The sequence below is a fragment of the Euprymna scolopes genome, chromosome 39 (assembly GCF_053919585.1).
Source record: "Euprymna scolopes isolate OS-2025 chromosome 39, ASM5391958v1, whole genome shotgun sequence".
Classification (NCBI taxonomy): domain Eukaryota; kingdom Metazoa; phylum Mollusca; class Cephalopoda; order Sepiida; family Sepiolidae; genus Euprymna; species Euprymna scolopes.
Window position 1 is genome coordinate 24,715,521 of NC_136520.1, and position 20,491 is coordinate 24,736,011.

The 20,491-nt window shown below is 33.7% G+C and overlaps 1 protein-coding gene across 1 annotated transcript in view; it reads left to right on the plus strand.

The window, feature by feature from the left end:
• Positions 1–20,491, plus strand: part of LOC145263940 (uncharacterized) — a 756,801-nt gene that overhangs the window by 719,260 nt on the left and 17,050 nt on the right. Inside the window, exon 6 of the mRNA XM_080121014.1 lies at positions 11,844–11,895. Within this exon, the coding sequence (XP_079977140.1) occupies positions 11,844–11,895 (52 nt within the window). The remainder of the gene's footprint in view (positions 1–11,843; positions 11,896–20,491) is intronic.

Below are 20,491 nucleotides of genomic sequence, written 5' to 3' on the forward strand. Positions count from 1 at the left end.
AAAAGTGTTTGTAGGGAGGAAGGCTCAAACCCACGATGCGAAGGCAGAGCGGAAAAGAAAGTGAAAGAAAAAAAAAGTGTTTGTAGGGAGGAAGGCTCAAACCCACGATGCGAAGGCAGAGCGGAAAAGAAAGTGAAAGAAATTGTGAAATTTTACCGCTATGCTACAAAGCCATAGAAAGTGAAAGGCATTTAAATTTAGCGATGTCAATTAAAAAGTTGACTTGCAGAAACGAACGTTGGCTGGGGGCCAGTTTAGCTTTCCGCCGTTTCATTTATTTGTTTGTTCCCCCCAAATTGTTGTTGGGTGTGTGTGGTTGGTCGGGGTTGGGGGGGTGTTAATGAAACCCTAAGAATAAGCAAAGTAAAAAAAAAAAAAAACAGAAAAACGAACGTTACGTGAAAAATCGCTTAAATAACCCTGCTTCAATATTAAAATTTTAAAAATCGAAAAAAAAAAAAAAGGCATCTCACCACGATTCGAACCCAACGCGTTTAGATAATGACCCAACGTTCTAACCAACTGAGCTAACACGACGTACACGAAATTGTGTCAGTTCTTCAAATATTTAAACTAAATCAGGTTATGACGTCGTCTGACGCATGCGTACAACCGATTTCGCCATGAGAGGACGGTTTATGCTACCTCTCCTCTCCTCTCCTCCCCTCCCCTCCCCCCTTCCCCTGTAGAAAAGTGTTAATTTCAGGGTGAAAAAATTAACGTTTTTGGCCAATTTTTCAATATTCGTCGGACGAAGGATGGGGCTTTCATATGTTCCGTCTGTCGAAAGTTTTTAGCAGACACACAAACATACATACATTTTCGCTTTTATATATATAGAAGATACAGGGTGTCCACAAAGTCTGGCTACATTATGTAGCCAGACTTTGTGGATACCCTGTATATAGATGTTTCAATCTTGTATCATATATAAACACATGAAATTCGTAATTGTACCTGATAGGTTAGCTGTTTTTTCCTGCATACACTCTTTGTATGATCCTTCCAAACTGGGGAAATGCCAGTTATATATAAATTCTTTCATACTTTGTAAAAGTCAAGATAATCTATTAGAAGACAGAGGAGGTTTATACTACTAGGTCTTTATTCTAAATCACTGGCCAAGTAGAGTGGAGGGAGCCAGAGAAAAATCTATAATCACTATTTAATCATATCTTAAAGCATGTTAAAACCTGTTCATACATTTGTTCCTATCGAACTGCTGACTTCTCTCTCTCTCTCTCTCTCTCTCTGAACCATGTGATGTCACATCTATTTCTATCAATTTCTGCGGTTGTCTAATCTCTATATAATCACTGAGTTGATCTCGACTGAACCTTAATTTTGTATTATTTTTAACTAAAAAATTTATATATAAATGATTTTACTCACTCAGAAGAGTATATCAGGCATGTATATACAGTTTGATTATATATGAAAAGAAGGAAGCTCACGAGAGAGAAAAATGATATGAGAATGATACAATGGATATAGGCTTAGTTTTGATGACCTCAGAGAAAGATTAAATTTGAAAATGTTTGCAAAACAGAAAACTTTGATGGCATAACCAAATTGAAAGAATGGATGAGAGTTCTTGGGTTAGTAGATGTAGAACAGTTGAGGTAACAGGTTCAGTTCACACGAGAAAGTCAAGGAAAACAATGAAAGAAATGATAAAAATGAACTTGGAAGAAAAAGCGATAAGTAAAGACCTGTTACTTATGTTATGTTGGTTTGGAAGTCAATTTCTTAAAGTTGTTGAACGCATGTAAAATGGACATCATCATCATCATCATGGAGGAATATCAAGATGTTATAATGCTTGAAAGTTGATAGATGTTTAGTTAACTAAAAAAAAAATTTCTAATTGATTTAAATTTAAGTGTGGGTGTATATATATGTTCACTGTTTTATGGGAAAGAATTCCATCAAAGTGCTCGATTACAAAGAAAAACTGTACAGAAAGTCAGAAAAACATTGGTACTGTCGGTTTCAAGCCTAACATAAGGGGTGCCAGTTAATGATAAATAATGTTAGGCTATCGTCAGCCATATTGTTTTCTGTTTACCATAAGCTGGCCCCCTTTATTTAAAGCTGTATAGAAGGTCAAAAAAACATTGATACTGTCGGTTTCAAGCTTAAGTATCTGAAATTATCTAATAAATATATATACATATTTATTTCCACAACCAGCCAATGCTGTAGCCCACACAAACAATGACAGCTACAGATGGAAGCCCTGTACTCAAGTTTTTTCTTCTTTTAGGCTCACTAGTAGAACATATCCAAACCTAGGATTTAAAACTCAGGTGTAGGACTTTCTGTCCATGGCTTTCATAGTTTGTGTGGGCTGTAGCATTGTCTGTGAAAATAATTGTCACTTCACATTATATATATATATATATATATATATATATATATATATATATATATATATATATATAAACTGTTTTAAGCCTTTTCTCGAAACTTCATAATTTTCACTAGCAAATGTACGCTCAATTAATTACAGTAAAAATAAAAATGCTTTCATCTATGGAAGCATAAAAAAAATTCAATCCTCTCTGCCATCCATATTTAATGCAAAAGAAACTTCAGTTTTGGTTCATTTGTACATTAAATTTTAATCTTGGAGGAAATTTGGGTGATTGACACATCAATAAGTGGCCTGATCCTGAATAGGCTTCATATTCACCGGAATTCAACCCCACAGATTTTTATTTGTAGGTATCTCAATATTTCCAACACTATGCCTGAATTGAAGAGGGGCATTGTGGCTAAAATGCCAAGTGAGCAGTGTGTCCAAGTTATCTTCACGTTACATCCAGATTTGCATTGAACAGCAATAAAACAAAAACTGTTGGACATTGATGATTGAACATTGGCAGACAAGTCAGGCATAGAGCAAAGTTTATGTGTAGCAAATATGTTTGTATTGGAGAAAGAATTGTTAATTTTATTGTCTGCTTCATGGGTAGCATTTTTGTACATTTTTTTTTTTAATTTCTGCCTAACGTACTTGCAACCGTACAATTACAATTCTAATAGGTTAAATTAAAAGAAATGTTCAGGTGATACATTCCCGCAAGTGTCCTTGCATATCATTGGTGGGTGATCAAGCAAAATCTTTTGAATATTCATTATTGAAACTTGGTGAACACATCCGGCATGAACTGAAGTTCATTTATATCAAATATAATTGATATTGCAGAACAAATTGTGAATTTTATTAACAGTTCCATGGGTGGCATTTTTATTGGAAGAGTGTCACTCTGTAGATACACTTCTAATAAATTACAAAACATGATATTACAGAAATCCTCAATCTAAACTAATGGATTAAAAAAATTACACATCACTTCATTTGAAATTGTCTTCATGAATAATTCTGTGTTTTTCAAATTTATCTCTGATGTGAGCAATGGAGTTTCACATTGCTTGATTTTTTTTGAAACTCTTTCTAAAATTGCTTTTGTACGTTCGTGACGTTTTCATACTTCAGAATAAATTGCTTTTTCTTCATAAGTTATCCATTAGTTTACATTAGTTGTCCCCAAAACAAAACAAATCTATGTGAGTAATGAGCGATCAAACATCTATTCATTTATTTGTTCATTGGCTGACCTGTGAAACAATTCGCATGATCTCATTCATGTGATTCCACTTGTACGTGGTAACTTGAACTTTACTTTATGGGATATTTCTTATAATTGAATAAAAATGTCGTTTAGTATCCAAAATTTCAAATTAAAAATTGCTAGAAGAATTACAATTGGAAATCAAAGTTTATGGAATGCCCACTTCAGGAATCAGTATGGCATTTCTATTCAATCTATGAGGCTTATTTGCTCTTATTTTGTCAGCATTTACGATTGAACCTTTAATGCCCAGAAGACTGTCTCTTTTTAATAATCAGTGTGGGTGAAGAACACAATCACAAATTACTTAAGACTCATGGCTGATGGAACGAGAGCAAGCTATTTTCACGGACTGAATAAAAGGTTCCATTCTAAATTCTATACAGATTCTTGAGTTCAACACCTAAAGATGGTTGTATTATAAAAATGAGAATAGTAATCCAAATAATCCAAACTATCAATCCTTACCTAAAAAATTCCAAAACACAAATATAACTATATTATTGGTTAATTACATCTATTGCTGTTCTATTGATTAATATTATTGGTTAATTACATTTATTGCTGTTCTATTGATTAATATTATTGGTTAATTACATTTATTGCTGTTCTATTGATTAATATTATTGGTTAATTACATTTATTGCTGTTCTATTGATTAATATCATTGGTTAATTACATCTATTGCTGTTCTATTGATTAATATTATTGGTTAATTACATTTATTGCTGTTCTATTGATTAATATTATTGGTTAATTACATCTATTGCTGTTCTATTGATTAATATTATTGGTTAATTACATTTATTGCTGTTCTATTGATTAATATTATTGGTTAATTACATCTATTGCTGTTCTATTGATTAGTATTATTGGTTAATTACATCTATTGCTGTTCTATTGATTAATATTATTGGTTAATTACATCTATTGCTGTTCTATTGATTAATATCATTGGTTAATTACATCTATTGCTGTTCTATTGATTAATATTATTGGTTAATTACATCTATTGCTGTTCTATTGATTAATATTATTGGTTAATTACATCTATTGCTGTTCTATTGATTAATATTATTGGTTAATTACATCTATTGCTGTTCTATTGATTAATATTATTGGTTAATTACATCTATTGCTGTTCTATTGATTAATATTATTGGTTAATTACATCTATTGCTGTTCTATTGATTAATATTATTGGTTAATTACATTTATTGCTGTTCTATTGATTAATATTATTGGTTAATTACATTTATTGCTGTTCTATTGATTAATATTATTGGTTAATTACATTTATTGCTGTTCTATTGATTAATATTATTGGTTAATTACATCTATTGCTGTTCTATTGATTAATATCATTGATTAATTACATCTATTGCTGTTCTATTGATTAATATCATTGGTTAATTACATCTATTGCTGTTCTATTGATTAATATCATTGGTTAATTACATCTATTGCTGTTCTATTGATTAATATCATTGGTTAATTACATTTATTGCTGTTCTATTGATTAATATTATTGGTTAATTACATTTATTGCTGTTCTATTGATTAATATTATTGGTTAATTACATCTATTGCTGTTCTATTGATTAATATTATTGGTTAATTACATTTATTGCTTTTCTATTGATTAATATTATTGGTTAATTACATTTATTGCTGTTCTATTGATTAATATTATTGGTTAATTACATTTATTGCTGTTCTATTGATTAATATTATTGGTTAATTACATCTATTGCTGTTCTATTGATTAATATCATTGGTTAATTACATCTATTGCTGTTCTATTGATTAATATCATTGGTTAATTACATCTATTGCTGTTCTATTGATTAATATTATTGGTTAATTACATCTATTGCTGTTCTATTGATTAATATTATTGGTTAATTACATCTATTGCTGTTCTATTGATTAATATCATTGGTTAATTACATCTATTGCTGTTCTATTGATTAATATCATTGGTTAATTACATCTATTGCTGTTCTATTGATTAATATTATTGGTTAATTACATCTATTGCTGTTCTATTGATTAATATTATTGGTTAATTACATCTATTGCTGTTCTATTGATTAATATCATTGGTTAATTACATCTATTGCTGTTCTATTGATTAATATCATTGGTTAATTACATCTATTGCTGTTCTATTGATTAATATTATTGGTTAATTACATCTATTGCTGTTCTATTGATTAATATCATTGGTTAATTACATCTATTGCTGTTCTATTGATTAATATTATTGGTTAATTACATCTATTGCTGTTCTATTGATTAATATTATTGGTTAATTACATCTATTGCTGTTCTATTGATTAATATTATTGGTTAATTACATCTATTGCTGTTCTATTGATTAATATTATTGGTTAATTACATCTATTGCTGTTCTATTGATTAATATTATTGGTTAATTACATCTATTGCTGTTCTATTGATTAATATTATTGGTTAATTACATCTATTGCTGTTCTATTGATTAATATCATTGGTTAATTACATCTATTGCTGTTCTATTGATTAATATTATTGGTTAATTACATCTATTGCTGTTCTATTGATTAATATTATTGGTTAATTACATCTATTGCTGTTCTATTGATTAATATTATTGGTTAATTACATCTATTGCTGTTCTATTGATTAATATCATTGGTTAATTACATCTATTGCTGTTCTATTGATTAATATTATTGGTTAATTACATCTATTGCTGTTCTATTGATTAATATTATTGGTTAATTACATCTATTGCTGTTCTATTGATTAATATCATTGGTTAATTACATCTATTGCTGTTCTATTGATTAATATTATTGGTTAATTACATCTATTGCTGTTCTATTGATTAATATTATTGGTTAATTACATCTATTGCTGTTCTATTGATTAATATCATTGGTTAATTACATCTATTGCTGTTCTATTGATTAATATTATTGGTTAATTACATCTATTGCTGTTCTATTGATTAATATTATTGGTTAATTACATCTATTGCTGTTCTATTGATTAATATTATTGGTTAATTACATCTATTGCTGTTCTATTGATTAATATCATTGGTTAATTACATCTATTACTGTTCTATTGATTAATATTATTGGTTAATTACATCTATTACTGTTCTATTGATTAATATTATTGGTTAATTACATCTATTGCTGTTCTATTGATTAATATTATTGGTTAATTACATCTATTGCTGTTCTATTGATTTATATTATTGGTTAATTACATCTATTGCTGTTCTATTGATTAATATTATTGGTTAATTACATCTATTGCTGTTCTATTGATTAATATCATTGGTTAATTACATCTATTGCTGTTCTATTGATTAATATTATTGGTTAATTACATCTATTGCTGTTCTATTGATTAATATTATTGGTTAATTACATATATTGCTGTTCTATTGATTAATATCATTGGTTAATTACATCTATTGCTGTTCTATTGATTAATATTATTGGTTAATTACATCTATTGCTGTTCTATTGATTAATATTATTGGTTAATTACATCTATTGCTGTTCCAATAAAAATAAATAGTGATCCTGCTGCAGTTTATATTATTGAAATATGGGGACAAATAAAATATGTAGTCAACAAAATTGTTTTAAATTCTGTTTCTATTATGTGAATAGTGTGGATACTAAAATTTAGAAATCAACTTGTTAGACGCAATGTCATGATAGTAAAAATTCTACAAGATAACTTTATTTGTTAGATTTCATAGATATATGTGTAAAGCTCAATATTTTTCATTGACTTTTTGTATATCATCTCTTCTAATCTTCTAATAAAATAGGACCATTTTTCCCATTTTCATATTATAGGATTATAAGTAAACAATTCCTATGCACAAATTTTATGTTCACCACTAAAGTGTGTTCCTAGCCCACAATACTTAGATTTTGTCCTTGTTTTACTATTATTTTTTTTCAGCTCACTGCACTCTCTCAAATACATAAACCAACTGAGAGAGTAGCTAAGGTTTTTTCCTCCAATGTCAATTACTCCTCCCCCTGTACCTAACTCACTGCTTTGTTTTATTTTTTTGGTTACTTTTTCACATATAGACGTTTAGTATTTACCTTTCTACATATTACTTTTTCATACACAAGACATTACGATTACAGTTGTGATTACTAAAATAAAAACAAGTTTAATCATGTTAGTAAATGAAAAATTTCGGCCATCTTGTTTAAATTGAAATGGAAAATTACCTTCCTGTATTTTGCGATTGGTTTTATCAAATTCTATTTTTTATTTTCTCCAATAAATAATTTTCTACCTTATCGATTTTCGTAATATTTTTATATAATCATCTTAAAAATACAAGGAATATTGTTTTCATGTGCAATTCAGTATTACGATTTCCGAAATTTCGTCCTAATAGTGTAGAAGCATATCTTTTTTTTATTCAGTTTACATGCACACTCTAAAACAATCTCCAAAGCAATCTGAAACTGCTTATTGTGAATGTTTTACAATTCTTTCTTTTAGAATTTAAGATCTGCGTTTTTAGCTTCAATAAATTTTTTAAATACACAATTCATTGCAGAGATAATTAGTTTATCATCGTTTGGAATTTTATCCCCCATTTTTATTTGGAGGGGGGGGGATAAAATTGCACCATTTTCCTTGATACTGTCTTCTGTTTATATTTAACTATCAGGTGAAAGTACAGATTAGTTTTCTAAATCTTTATATTATTATTTAAGCAAGGCGTCTTCTGTTTTTTTTTTGGGGGGGAAGCATTAATTATTGGATCTTTTGTGAAGTTTGGTTTTCTTGCTTCAACAATAATTTACAATTTATAATAAACTCATTCAAACCTATCATTTAATAATATCATGAACTTTTAAATATTTCTATCATAATTTTGAATGTTCTGCTTATTCCGGTACACTTTCAAAGCTTATTAGATTTCTCCGTTTTCCAAATAATTTCAGAAATGTAAATATTATGATGTCAGTATTTGAATAATTGACGAATGAGAACACAGTAACAGTTAAATAAATATGTATTAACGAAAATACATGAAAAAAGTAAATTGAGCAATATCTTTGCACAACTGCTGGACTAGTTGGTGACGACCATCCTCTCCATGTGTCCGTCTCTGACTGACTTTGTCAACTGGTCCTCATTATCCGAAAAGTGAAGTCATGGACATAAGTGACGTCATGGAATAGTTCATTATTCCAGGAAGTAGGGGTGCATCCTCAACATCCCCCTCTTAAGCTTTTTGTTTGCAAAAGTTGTTAATACTTCTTTCATTTAGGATCGATCATGAATGGATCGGTGACTTTTCTTTTCCGAACCACCGTTGTTATTCACGTGGTGTTTGGAAAGGTTCGTGATCAAATGTCTCAAAAATAGTGTCGATCGGTTCTTCCTCCTGCATTGCTGGTATCATCTGCGCAACATCTTTTTTTAACATGACTGTAACTTCTCTGGAAGGGAGGAAACAAAGAAACCACAGGTAGTTAGTAAATCAAAAAGAATATTTAATTATTTTTTGCTAACTATTCTTTTACATCTCTTCGAGCAATGCCAAGAAATGGGTCCTGCTAGTTACAGAATAATTTCAGAAAGTTGTTACAAAGTGAAATGGTAAAGCCGTTTACATTTTTTGTTTCATAATTATTTATTAAGATGTTTATAAGATACAGCTGTCTTATCTTAACTGTTAACACAATTTGTACATCTGTCTGTCATGTAAACTGTCTCAAAAAAGGTTGGATATCCAAGAGCTAATGACATTGTCAAATACAGGATGGAATGATAAAATTGTTGCCATAAAAAGACGAGGTTTGAGGAAACCCAGTTTTCTTTTATTGTTGCAGCTGTGACCAGCTGTGTACAAATCCCAAGAACGATAGGAGCCTTCTATCATGTCCAAATGTGACAGTGTTCAATGAGTGAGATCAGAGATGCAATGCTGTACAACTCGTGCTCTCTATCGATCCAAGTTATGACAACAGGATCATTGCCAGCTCCCTCAAAATGCAAATCTGGATGGTTCAATGCTTGAGGGCACCGCTCAATGCATAAGACTACCATTTAAAGTTGGTGGAAGATCCTGACCAAGGAGTTCATTAAAAAGAAGTCTCAGTAATCATTGATGAAACTCCCCAGCAGCCTATTCAGCAGATTGTCAGAGATTTAGGCATCTCACACACAACTGTGAATGCATATGTGAAGGTGGACTTGAAGTATAGGTTCTACAAGCGCCAGACAAGCCAGATCTTGATTGAGAAGACAAAGAACCTCAGGCTAATCAAGTCCGTCAGCATCTCAAGAAGTCAAACATGCTCTGGGTTTTTTTTTTTTTTTTTCAGACAAAAAGAACTTCTACCAGAATCAGGTGCACACTAGCTAGAAGCATCGCTGGATTGCCACAATTAACAGGGGTGATGGAAACAAAGTTTCTGGCCACGATTATGGTCTTTGGTGTGGTTTCAAGTGAGGGCCATATCATGCCACCTCACATCTTCAAAGTCAGTTTCAAAGTCAACACCAAAGTGTACCTGGATGTACTGAAGAGTGTGGTGATTCCCTTGTCATATAAGGATCGTTTCAAAAAGTTAAAGGGCTATGAAGACAGGAGTGGTACCATTAAAACGAGTTACCTTTTGTGCTTCAGAATTTCTTTTTCTATATAGTCACCATCATTCTCAATGCATTTTTGCTAGGAGTTCAATGATGCATCTTTGCTTCTGATGCACGTCCCTGACAGCAGTTGTTTTCTTAATGTCTCACACAGTCAATATCTGCAACAGAGAGATGAAATGCTTTCTTATGTGCTAGTGTACATTCATCCCATACAACCAGGGAGCACTTTTGTAAAACTTTAGATGAATTTTATTCTTATTCTATTCAGTAAATACAATACACAGCTTAAAGATAATTAAAATATTGAATGAATTGTTGTATCACCATGAAGAAGACTACTCCCAAATACATCAAGGAATATAAAGCCACCTTATTGGTTTTCTATGTTATTAACTATAATATGAAACATGAATCTGCTTATTATTTAGTTGTGCGACACCAAACCATTTTGGTATGGTATCACACAATGTATTCATAATTTGACTAGTGAATGTTTTCATGCCATTAAACATGAATGTATAACGTATTATTAGAAGCAGCCTCAAACGAAAAAGAAAAAATATCAGTATTTTGTTCCTATTACACTAATCATATTGTTTTCTTTTTGTTTGTTTTGTTTTGTTTTGGTTTTTTTTTTTCGGTTTGTTAAGTGTTGAGACATTATGTTGAACAAAGATGGCAGTGAAGAAGCAGTGCCGTCCCGATACTGAGTGTGAAGTAATTGCCAGTAACAAAGATGGCGGCAAAGAATCAAATGCGGTTTTTGACGTAGATAACGGCAAACTGATTGAATCCAAAATTCAACAATTTTTTATAGTAACTTTGGAAGCTTTCATTGGTTGGTTATTATTATAACTTGTGGTTATAAACACGATTGTCGAAATCATTAATGTCATACCTCCCATTAGGAGTCAAAAACATCTAACACGGTTGCATGTAAACAGTCTGAAAAGAATATCCACAAAACAATGGTTAGAAACAATGGACAGAAATGATGAAATTTTCTTACGTAACTGCTTAACAAGTATTTGTTGATATTGAACTTGAAGGTGATTATGTTGTAGTCTGCAGAAAACAGTCCCTCGGCATTGTGTTCCACTCTGTTCATGGAAACTCTGTTTGGTTTTAGGAACACTGAGAAAGAAATAAAAGTTTTTAGCAGTAATGGTAGAGTATCACATTTTTGCATTGAATGTTTTATGAGGAAGAAATAAAGATTGAAGCTCAGCCAAGCACACTCCATGGAAATAATGATAGAATAGAGAAAGACTAGTCACCTGTCTTCTGTGAGAAAGGGGAAGAGATGTTATTCCTCACTAGATTGTGAAGTTGATTTTTTTACTCTATCAAGGCAAGCAAAAATGTCCTGAGTGGCACATCACCAGTATTCCATCTCATCTGACTCTATACAGGATCCCATAAGCAATCAGGTACTTTCTAAAGCAATAAGATGATCCAACCATTTTCCAGCAACCTTAGTAATCGTTTTGATGGAAGTCTTTCATTATCTAATTTAGTTTCATCTGATTTTTTTTTTTTTTTTTTTTTTTTTTTCAGGCTTGAATGAAGAACTAGACAGAATAGAGAACCACTGGGAGGAGGTTTTTAGGTAAATAATTATTTTTAATTATCATTTATATCGTTTATTATGTCTGCCGAGGAGGAGATTGTTTTTGTTTAAGTTTAATTGTTTATGTAAAGCTTCATGTTCACATCACGTGGCCAATCGTCATCAAACTTTGTCAAAATATAGGTCATGGTCTAACATAGAACAATTTAATTTTGAGATAACTAAGTTAAAGTAACAGAAAGAATAAAAGTCACCCGTTTTCTTCAGTTCTGTTCATCTGGTTAATTAAGCTAATTAAGTCCCGCATTGTATGTGACCTTGAAAAGTTTAGTCATGCTTGAAATTTTAAGACTTTGGTCAGGTGAAAGTATGCTGTCTCATAATTGACTCATGTTTTGGTTTTTATCGATTGTCGCAAATGAAAACGGGAGCCAACTGTGAACTGAATTTTAAACCACTTTGCTACAAAATCATCAATTGTTGCAAATCAGGTAAGGAATGAACTGAGACACAAATTTATAGACACCCTTTTATAATAAAATCATCAACTGACCAACTGAGATATGTTTGAGAATTGCTAAATGTGCAATTGTTTGTGCTGAATGAGAAAACATGAAAAGAATGTTTCATTAAATTGTTTATCAGTCTTTCTTATTGCCATTCAATGATATGGGGAGACAATATTTTGGTGATTGTTTCCTCAGTTGAAAGTGTGATACTGAATGGACTTCACACTCATTGGATCTTGACTCCACCTTTCTAATTTTTGATTCCCCTACAAAGGAGAAATTGGACCTAGTAATTCACTATCGTTCATCCATTTGTCCATTCGTTTGTTTGCATTTTTCTCAATAACCATGTCTTGGAATTTGTTTTAAATTTTGCACAAACATTAGTCATGGTGAAAGTAATTTTTTCACTCATGGGGGGGGGCACATGCTCGGCTTGTATATCAGCGGGATTACCCCAAAGATAATGTCTATTAAAACAAACCCTAGACTGTTATTGAACTGAAGAGGGATGGTATGAATTCTTGTTTATACCTGACTTGTCCACCAAGTTTCAGTTGTGAATTTCCAACATGCCATTCCATGATAAGCTCACCGTCGAGGTATGATGTACAAAATTGTCAATAATTTTAACACATTCCTCACTTGACAATGTCCACATTTTGGCTGCGATGGAATTCTTCAGTTCAAGAATTGTCTGGGGATTGTTTTGAGAGAGAGAGTATCTTTGAAATAATCACATGGATAAAATAAGGTGGGGGAGTGACCGTGAAGTGCATTTAAAATCACACTTGATGAGACGATCACCTGGAGCACTGAATGGTGATAAAACAGTTTGAAACTTGTAAAAATTAAAAAGTAATTTTTTATTTTTTTTATGTTTTTGCTTTTTTTTACATGGAGCTCACCACTTATCAAGGCCCAATGGCCACTCGGGGATAAGGGTTATTGTGTGTACAGTAATCAAAGGGATAGTGTAGCAATAGTATTGGAGAATTGGTAAGGTGTCATTACTTGGGGGGGGGGCGGTTCATCAGGAATTTGTTTGTGTTGGACTTGAAGACATCCAGGCTGAAGTCGGGAGGGAAACAGGCAAGCGGAACAGCGTTCCACAGGCGCGCAGTTCTAAGAAAGAAGTTTTGTTCATGGAATCTACGTTTTGATTTAGGCACAGATAAGGAGTAGGGAAAATTATTGACGGTGGTTTCAGCTCGTCAGGTGTTTTTTGAAAAAGATTGGCGAGGGAAGACCAGAGAATGGAGCTCAGACGAGCACTTGCCATGGAAATAACGATAGAACAACGACAGGCTCACTACGTCTCTTCTGTGGGAAAGAGGTTTCAGGGTAGAAAAAAGGGCATCCCCCACCAAGCCACGAAGTCTATTTTGTACTCTGTCAAGGCAGGATAGGCTGTTTTTAGCAGCTCCTGCCCAGATGTGACAGCAGTACTCCATCTTTGGACGTACTTGGCTCTTATATAGATAGAGAATTGCATCATTAGTGAGATATCTTCTGGAGCGGTAGAAGGATCCCACCATTTTCCCAGCGACCTTGGCCACCGACTTAATGTATGCGTTCCATTTCAGATCAGGAGTAAAGGTCAAATCCAGAAGCTTATCAGAACATGGGGCCTCCCCAGACGAGAGCCATCCATTTCAATTGATGCCAGATAGGGATCAGAGCGTTTATGATGTAGAGATAGGAGCTTGGTCTTAGATGCATTAAAGGTAACCAGCCACCTCTTTCCCCACTGCACCACGCGCTCAAGATCAGAGGAGAGAGAATCAGAGAGAACATCATCATTTACGGCCTTTGATGTGTTGCCATAGATGGTCGTGTTATCAGCATAGATGTCAACGAAAGATTTTAGTATGTGTTTTGGGAGATCATTGATGTAAATCAAGAAGAGAGTTGGGCCCAGTATGGACCCCTGAGGGACTCCAGCATTAATATTGTGGGCCTCTGATTTCTGCCCATCAACCACTACTCTTATGAGCCTATCTGAGAGAAATGATTTAATGATCGAGAAAACATTTCCAGTAATACCGTAGCTGGAAATCTTGTGAAGTAGGCCTTTATGCCAAACCTTATCAAAGGCCTTTCATATGTCGAGAGTAATTGCCCTAGAAATGAAGCCTTTGTCGAGAGATTCGCTAATCCTATGAGATATAACCGTTAGCACGTCTGCTGTAGATCTAGCAGAACGGAAACCATATTGCGTGTCACTAAGGTTATTTCTGTTGAGGTGATTGACTACTTCTCTATTTATTGTGGATTCCAGCAACTTACTCATGACACACAGGAGACTTATTGATCTGTACTGAGAGGGGGATGACTTATCACCTGAATTCTTAAATACAGGCCATACTGATGAGGTTTTCCAGGGTGTTGGAAAGCACTTCTCCTTAAGGCAACGCTTAAACAGTTTTGTAAGTATGGGGTCAAGTTCTGGTTGTAATTTTTTTAACACTATAATTGGAATACCGTCAGGACCAGTTGCTTTACTGGAGTCAAGGTTCTTGATTAGCTTGGCGACCTTACGCACAGATATTTGTATGTTGAATAGCGTATTGTCTGTTATAGGAGGAAATATGGGGAGTTGATGGCCTTCTTCACACAGGGTTTTTCTTTTATGTAGTTTTTTTTTGTTTGTTTGTTTTTTTTTTTAGTATTAAAAAAATGGTGTGTTTTTTAATTTTTTTTTTTTGTATTTTTTGTTTTATTTTTATTTATTTATTTTTTTTTTTGGTATTAATGCATTCCAACATGTTTGCTCTTAAAATATTATTTTTGCTAGTGTATATAGTTATAAATGAACATATATTACACTAATCCCAAAAGGAGGAAGTCATTCTTGGGAGTATGATGTCATAACATATGAAAAGATTCTACACTATCCCCCAAAAGAAGAAGATGGTTTCATTACAACAGAAAAGATACTACACTTCCACCCTCCCATGGAAGTGATAATACCCAGGATGATTGTATCATAACAACTAAACAGACACTTCGCAACCCTCTTTTTTTCAAAACAAGGTAATCCTTGGGAGGATAGTATCATGACCACAGAACAGATACTACACTACCTCTCTCCAATACCAATAAAAGAAAGGGTAATGCCTGGAAGGAATGTATCATAACAAACGAACTTCTACTCTATTTAAAGATTGTACATAAGTTGAAATAGTAAACTGAATGAAATAGTAAACTTAAATATAATTAGAATATAGTAGAGTAAGTACGATGAATAGAAGTAATAGTATAGTTTCAGCTTCAGAGTGGCAGATACGAAATCTCTATTCTTGGTCACGTTTATGCGTTCCTGATACTGAATTGTTAAAATCAACTCCTCTGTTAGGAAGCACTGATCTACATAGATATTTCTGACATATTTGAGACGAAAGTTTGTTCTTGCCATCTTTTTCCCTCATTCGCTTCTTATTAATGGACATTCTGCAGCACAAAATTGACAGAAGAAAGAAAAGGAGAAATAATGGCCCGAAAAGTCAATCAAATAGAAACTACAAAACCAGAAAGTTTTCTTTTTTCTGGCAGCTGTTACTATAGAAACAAACAAGTTCTTGCATTAATGGGAAATGGTTTTGCAATTCTATCATAGAATATTTGAACTGGAATTATTTGACCGTTCTTGTTTTCTTTAGGGACCAAAGAAAAGGCTTCACAGACAATAAAAGAAAGAATACACAAATGTTGTTCCTTCCTCTGTTTATTGGCTTCCATACTTCTTACAAGTAAATTACATTCTCAACATGAAATGGGAATATTTAAAGTAGTGATTAAAATAAATCACTTTCAAAGCTGTTGCAATATCATTATCATTTACTAGATTTTATACAAGAATGCTTGTCTCAGAATAGAAAAAAAATTAATTGAACAAAACATTTGTCTCCTTAAGAAGGTTAAAATCAAGATATAAAGATTAGGTTTAGGACACCAGAATATTCTTTTCATTGTTTTGACTCTCAAGTATATACCTGTTGATATTTTTATACAGTGCTGTGGGTTTCAGTTGATTAACTGTATTGCATATATACACGAGGGTCAAAAACTGACAAGAATATTCTGTTGTAGCCCAAATAATGATACTGAACCTTTAGTCTAGAATCCTTATTCTAAGTTTTATCAAAATCCATTACATGATTTGGCTTCTACAAAATTGCTAATGAAGTTAAGTGTGTTGCAAAAATTTGCGTTGTTTAGTTGTGATTCCACTTTAGCAAACTACAACACTATGTTCGCAAAATATATATATATATATATATATATATATATATATATATATATATATATATATATATATATAACCATGTATGTAATATAAATAGTAGCGACTATTCATATAAAAAAAATTCTCTTTTTTATTAAACACTTCTTTTTAATTCATGAGTTTTCTCTCTTGAATACCTTTATATACCTGGTGTATACATATATATATATATAATTTTTTTATATAGACAAACATTACATAGTCGTTACACTGAACATTAGCGTGTTCAATGTAGCGACTTTGTAATATAAATAGTAGCAACTATTCATATTAAAAAAAATATTATATTTTGCTCTTTTTTTTTTTTGAGCACTCTTAATAACCCCTTTTTAGTTTATGAGTTTTCCCTCTTCAATACCTTTATATACCTGGTATATATATATATATATATATATTAATTTTTTTTTTTTTTTTTTTTTTTTTTTTTACATAGGCATTACCACTTGCCAAGAGGCCACTCGAGGATAAAACTCGAAACACCTAAACTTTACCTATCCTGTTTTGCTATTTTTCTTGTTTTTAAATCGTTTTGTCAAATATGCCTGATAATACTCTAAACCAGTCCTTAAATAAGATTCTCCAATCCAAAAACATAAGCCGACTTCGCAATTCCCATTATTGGAACTTAATTATAAGGTGAAGCTGGAAAATTCTACCTCGAGGTATCTAAAGCAAAAAAAAACAAAAAAACTTCCACGGATTAACATGGGAGGGGAAACTATCTTCAAGTACTATCCTAAACTGGGAATGGGGCAAAGGACTTATACTAAGTTGATATCAATAAGTCCCTCTTACCTTTTTTTTTTTTTGATGGAGAGTAGATAATGCAGTGGATGTGTTATCAGCAGCTCCAGTAACTCTCGCTTCTCCTTTTCTGTCCCTCAGTCCTCATTTCCAACGAGTGATGTTTCTGACAAAGGGTGAAGAAAAAGCTGGTTCCCAGGTTGGTAGTACTTTGTGAACAGTAGTCTGAGATGCCAGAAATTTTCTGTCTCTGTGTCTATCCTTGCGGCCATGTCACTAGTAAGTGTGTTGGAGGTAAACGTTTTCATCTGGGCTGACATTAACTGCCTGATAGTCAGGGACCCGAACCTTGGATTAACCACTAAGGAGGCTGTCTTATCAGCAGGTGTAAAGTACTGGGGCTGCTGTATTGCCATTTGGTGAATGGATTCTGGACCATGCAGTAGTCTCTGGTGGGGCCTCTCGATGCCATACTAGTGTTACGGCTTTACCTTATCATGTGCTACAAAAAAAAAAAAAATTCCCCATCTTTTCTCTCTTACTTTCCCTCTCTGTACTGCTCTAACCAAGTATGCTGATCTGTTACACAAATCCCAAAATCCTCAACATAAAATATCTCAAAAAAAAAAAACATGAATAAACCTAGAACCCCATCCTCCAATGTAGACCCCTACTACTATGTATCCTTCTCCAACGTCAGGGGACTACGTTCCAATCTTCCAGAGGTTGAAACCCAATTACAGGAGACGAAACCGGACATATTCTTTCTAAGCGAAACTGGAATAGGGCCGACCACCTCCCTAGATGAGTTTATAATTAAAGGATATTCTAACTTAACATCTAAATCTAACCCCCAAGATCGCCATGGGCATGGAATATGCGCCTACATTAAAGATGGCTTCCCGTGTGGTAGGGATATCTCCAGAGAAGACCCTAATTTACCTTATATGTCCTTCCGGGTCGCACTTGCTTACATCACCGCATTTATATTTGCCCTCTATCGCCCACACAACAGCGGAGTTACTATCTTTAAGAGTATATCTGAGAAAATTGACCACATCCTGTCTGCTCATCCCACGGCTAACATTCACATTTGCAATGACTTCAATGTTCATAATGTGGAATGGCTGACCCACTAAAATAAGACTGATGATGAGGGGAGATTCTGTCATGATTTTGCCATTGCCTATGACCTCACTCAGATTTTTCGGGAGCCCACCCATGTGCTCGATACTACTGGTCAGTATGCAAGCCTTCTAGACCTTTTTCTCTCCACTTCCCCTGAGCTATGCTCATGTGCATCCTCCGACCACTCCGATCCTGGGATCCTCCGACCACTCCGTGGTATCAGTTAAGGTAAAAATGAAACGTAATAAGTCTTCAGACGTACCTCTCCACCGTACTGAATACCGATACTCTTTGGCTGACTGGGATAGCTTCCGTGCATTCATATCTGATCTACCTCTCCATTTCATATTTAAAAAGGATGTGTCCTCGATAGTATCAGACCTGACCGAATGGTTACTTGTAGGCATAGACCAATTCATACCATCCCAAAAATTCCAACAAAAACCTAACAGCCAGCCATGGTTCTCCCCTGAATGTGCTGCTGCGATCGCGCACAGAAATCACTTTTTCCATAGCTACCAACGTAATAGATGTACTGAGACTAAAGCTGCTTTCAGGACTGTCAGCAACCATTGTAAAAGAGTAATAAAACATGCAAAAGAGCTATATGCTCAATCCGTTAAATCCAAAGTAGCTGAGCAGCTGCTTGGTTCCCACCAGTTCTGGCAAATAGCAAATAGGATCCTGAACAGAAGCGTGCATTCTATCCCAACCATTATCAATGGACCTGAGGTCATCTCGTCAGCATCAGACAAGGTCAAACTATTTGCCAAGAACTTTGCAGCTAATTCTACCCTATGCGATGAAGGCCATCAACTCCCCATATTTCCTCCTATAACACAGAACACACTAGGTAACATAAAAATATCTGTGCGTGAGGTCGCCAAGCTAATCAAGAACCTTGATTCCAGTAAAGCAACTGGCCCTGACAGTATTCCAACTATAGTGTTAAAAAAGCTACAACAAGAACTTGCCCCCATACTTACAAAACTGTTTAAGCGTTGTCTTAAGGAGAAGTGCTTTCCAACACCCTGGAAAACCTCATCAGTATGCCCTGTATTTAAGAATTCAGGTGATAAGTCCTCTCCCTCTCAATATGGACCAATAAGTCTCCTGTGTGTCATGAGTAAGTTGCTGGAATCCATATTAAATAGAGGAGCAGTAAACCACCTCAGCAGAAATAACCTTCTTAGTGACACGCAATATGGTTTCCGTTCTGCTAGATCTACAGCAGACGTGCTAACGGTTATATCTTATAGAATTAGCAAATCTCTTGACAAAGGCTTCATTTCTAGGGCAATTGCTCTTGACATATCAAAGGCCTTTGATAAGGTATTGCATAAAGGCCTACTTCACAAGATTTCCAGCTGCGGTACACTGGAAATGTTTTCTCAATCATTAAATCATTTCTCTCAGATAGGCTCATAAGAGTAGTGGTTGATGGGCAGAAATCAGAGGCCTACAGTATTAATGCTGGAGTCCCTCAGGAGTCCATCCTTGGCCCAACTCTCTTCTTGATCTACATCAATGATCTCCCAAAACACATACTAAAATCATTCGTTGACATCTATGCTGATGACACGACCATCTATGGCAACACATCAAAGGCTGTAAGTGACAATGTTCTCTCTCTGATTCTCTCTCCTCAGATCTTGAGTATGTGGTACAGTGGGGAAAGAGGTGACTGGTCACCTTTAATGCATCTAAGACCAAGCTCCTATAATTACATCATTAACGCTCTGATTCCCATCTGGCATTGATTGAAATGAATTGCTCTCGTCTAGGGGAGGCCTCATGTTTTGATAAGCTTTTGGGTTTGACCTTTACTCCTGATCTGAAATGGAACACATACATCAAGTCGCTGGCCAAGATCGCTGGGAAAATGGTGGGATCCTTCTACCGCTCCAGAAGATATCTCACTAATGATGCAATTCTCTATCTATATAAAGGCCAAGTACATCCAAGG